The 3,335-nt window shown below is 45.9% G+C and overlaps 1 protein-coding gene across 2 annotated transcripts in view; it reads right to left on the bottom strand.

Annotated features, from left to right (window-relative positions):
- The window catches only part of cenpk (centromere protein K), a 25,164-nt gene that overhangs the window by 1,399 nt on the left and 20,430 nt on the right, over positions 1–3,335 (bottom strand). For both annotated transcript variants that reach the window (XM_043680042.1, XM_043680043.1), the window contains exon 11: positions 743–805. In XM_043680042.1, the coding sequence (XP_043535977.1) occupies positions 743–805 (63 nt within the window). The remainder of the gene's footprint in view (positions 1–742; positions 806–3,335) is intronic.

Below are 3,335 nucleotides of genomic sequence, written 5' to 3'. Positions count from 1 at the left end.
AGTCCCTACACCCCCACCCTATGTCTGTCACCTCCTCCAGCCCCTACACCTCCTCGCTATCTGTCACCTCCACCAGCCCCTACACCCCCTCCCTATCTCTGTCCCCTCCTCCTGCCCCTACACTCCCTCTCTATCTCTAGTCACCTCCTTCTACTCTGAGAAGTCTGTGCTTCTCCAGTTCAGGCATTTTGCACATTCTCCGATTTCCATCGTTCCACCAGACACAGCCATGCTGTGTGTTGTCGTGGGCCCTAAGCTCTGGAATTCTGTCTCTAAACCCCTCCACACCTTTTACAATCCTCCCAGCTCTCTCTCCTTTGCTATCTCTCTTCCTTTGAGACACTGTTTAAAATTCAATCTCCCTGAGCAGCTCAGAGTTAGATTTTGCTTGATTCATGCTCCTGCAGGAAAGGGTGTCTCCTCACATTAATGTGAATACTTGCACATTACCTCTCAGTCTGGTCTCCGTATCGAATACACAGGCACTTTGCATCCTAAAATCCAGACACGATAACCCCAATGCAATACTGGGGATGTGCTGCACTGACACGAGGCATTTAAACTGGAGTTATCCCCAATCCTGATCACTGTCTGGGAGGGTCAGTCTCACCTGGAAGCATGGGAGGAGGTTTACCAGTCCCAGTCCAAACCTCCTATTCCCGCAGTGGCGGGCAGCATTAACTGAAACACACCTCCCCCATCCCCACCCTCCACCTCTGTCCCCATTAACCACAATCCTCACCTCAAGAATCTCATGCAGCGTGATGAAGTTGGCCGAGCCTTTATATCTCTCAGCAGCCGATCTCTGGAAAATGGGGAGTCATATGAAGGTTAATGACAGCCCTTAAACTGGTCCCTGCTCCCCTCACCACCCCTGCAGCCCGTAAAGTGGCCTTTTGGCCCTTCGCATTTGGACTAGGTCTGTAAGTGAGCAGTTCGCCCAGTGCCACTCCACCGTAAGAGGTACTCAAACCAATGGTTGAAGAATACGCCAATACTGAAACATTTTGATGGAGACTAGGTTGTGCAAGGACTGCAGATCTGCAGATAGGTCTTTGGAATGTAAACTGGGAAAAATAGCAAAATTCCAAGCAGTGAGAAACTTCAGAGTGCTTCAGTGCAGAGGGACCTGGGTGCCTCATTGCATGAATATCAGAAAACTAGTGTTTGAGTACTGCAGGTGACATGGGAGGCAAATGGAATTTGTGTGCTCATTGCTAAAGGAGAACAGTATAAAAGTAGGGAAGTGCTACTATAATCGTACAACATATCGGTGTTTCCAATGAATTCTGCACATAGTTTTGGTCCCTTTACTTGAGGAGGAATGCAATTACATTGGAGGCAGTTCAGAGTAGGCTGACTAGATAGATTCTGGTGATGACGGGTTTGTTTTATGCAAAGGTGTTGAGTAATTTAGGCTTATATTCTCTGGAGAAACATGAAAATAGATTTAACTGAGGTAGATAAAATGCTGAAAGGTGATTTCAAAGTAGTCATCGATCAGATATTTCTCCTTGTCGGGAAATCTAGAACTAGAGATCCTAACTTTAGGATAAGGACTGGCAGATTTAAAACAGACATGAAGAAAAATTACTCCTCTCAAAGGATCATGAATCTGTAGAATTCAGTCCCCCAGAGAGCAGTGGATGCTGAGTCAAGGAGGAGACATACAAATCTTTAATTAGTTCTGAAGAATATAACTGGACCTGAAATATAAACTCTGCTTTCTCTCCACATATGTTGCCAGACCTGCTGAGTTTTTCCAGCACTTTCTTTTTTTTCTCTTTAGTTTGTAATGTGTTAGGGTTATAAACAGCAGGCAAAAAAGTTGAGTTGACGTCAAGTTGAGATCAACCAGGGTTGTATCAAATGGCAGAGCAGGCTCTTGGGGTAAAATGGCCTACTCCCGCACCTAGTTCTAAAATTCTGACAGTTCCAGTGATGTGGAGAGTGCAGGAACTGGGAATTTGTCCTTGGAAGAGAAGGACAAGAGGGGCATTTGACGAGATGCTTGAAATCTAGAGGAGGCCTGGAACACAGAGGGCACACGGACTGAAGGCAATCAGCAACATGAGGAGAAACATGAGTTTTCACACTGAAAGTGGTTATGGTCTGGAACACGCTGCCTGAGAGCATGGGGAGGTGGGGGAAGCAGTTTCAAATTGAGGCTTTCAAGAAGGAATTGTATCGTTATCTGAAAAGGAATGACGTATCGAGCTAACACACGGGGAGAGGGCATAGAAACATAACTAAGTGAATTGCAGATTTGGACAGGCATAGCAGTGAACTAGATGGCCTCTCCCCTGCACTATTACAATTCTACAATGACCATTTTCTAAGAAGCCCATTTTGTATCAATTGGTTAATGTGCGCACTGAGCAGGAGGCAGCAAACGCTCCACACGGAGACGAACACAGACTGACACTGTGCAGTGTGTGTTGAGTGGGCTGCATCTGTACTGGGAGAGGATACGCACTGCAAGAATCCTCAGTCTCCAAGGCCCCAACTAACCAAACACTAAAATAAAAACAGAAGGTGCAGGCCAAGTAGAGAATGAGCTCAATAAGACTCTTCTGCATTTGCAGATTGAGGTTCTGTCCCGCAGACACTCAAGATCACGGGGCAAGTGAAATGTTGAGTTACACTGTGAGGGGCTCGGAGGACAGGGACAAAGCTTATAGAAGACCTTGATGAGACTCCAGCTGGAAATCTGCGTGCCATTTCCATCTCTCTATTTCAGGAAATATTTTGTGTTGGAGGCGACACAGCAAAGCTTCACACTATCCCTGGGACGACGGGGAGTTGACTTATGATGAGGGGCTGAGAAAATTGGGCTGTTATTCCCCAGAAATAAGAAGACTGGGAAAGGGTTTTCTCGTTACCTCAGAAAAGCAGCTAACATAATCAGAGACCTTCCCACCCCAGTTATAATCTCTTTTATCAGACAGAAGATACAAAAGCTTAAACACGAGTTCCAACAGATTCGGGAATAGCTTCTTCTCCGCTGTTATTCGACTTCTGAAAGAACCTCTCAAATTTTAAATTTAATGTTGATCTCGCTCTTTATGCACCTTCTCTGCAACTGTATTATTGTATTCCTCGCTCTGTTCTATTACCCTAATGGGGGGGGGGTTTAAACTAACTCTGCAGGGGCATGGGAACCTAGACTGTAGCTTTAGGGTGCAGGACCTGGAGTGTAGGGAGGATAGGAACATGGCATCAATCTCAAAGGAGGGTGCCTGTAAACAGGAAAGTGGCTTGAAGTGTGTATACTTCAATGCAAGAAGTATACGAAATAAGGTAGGTGAACTTGCAGCGTGGGTTGGTACCTGGGA

Source organism: Chiloscyllium plagiosum, chromosome 39, assembly GCF_004010195.1.
Source record: "Chiloscyllium plagiosum isolate BGI_BamShark_2017 chromosome 39, ASM401019v2, whole genome shotgun sequence".
NCBI lineage: Eukaryota > Metazoa > Chordata > Chondrichthyes > Orectolobiformes > Hemiscylliidae > Chiloscyllium > Chiloscyllium plagiosum.
This window is presented reverse-complemented; position numbering and strand designations above follow the sequence as displayed.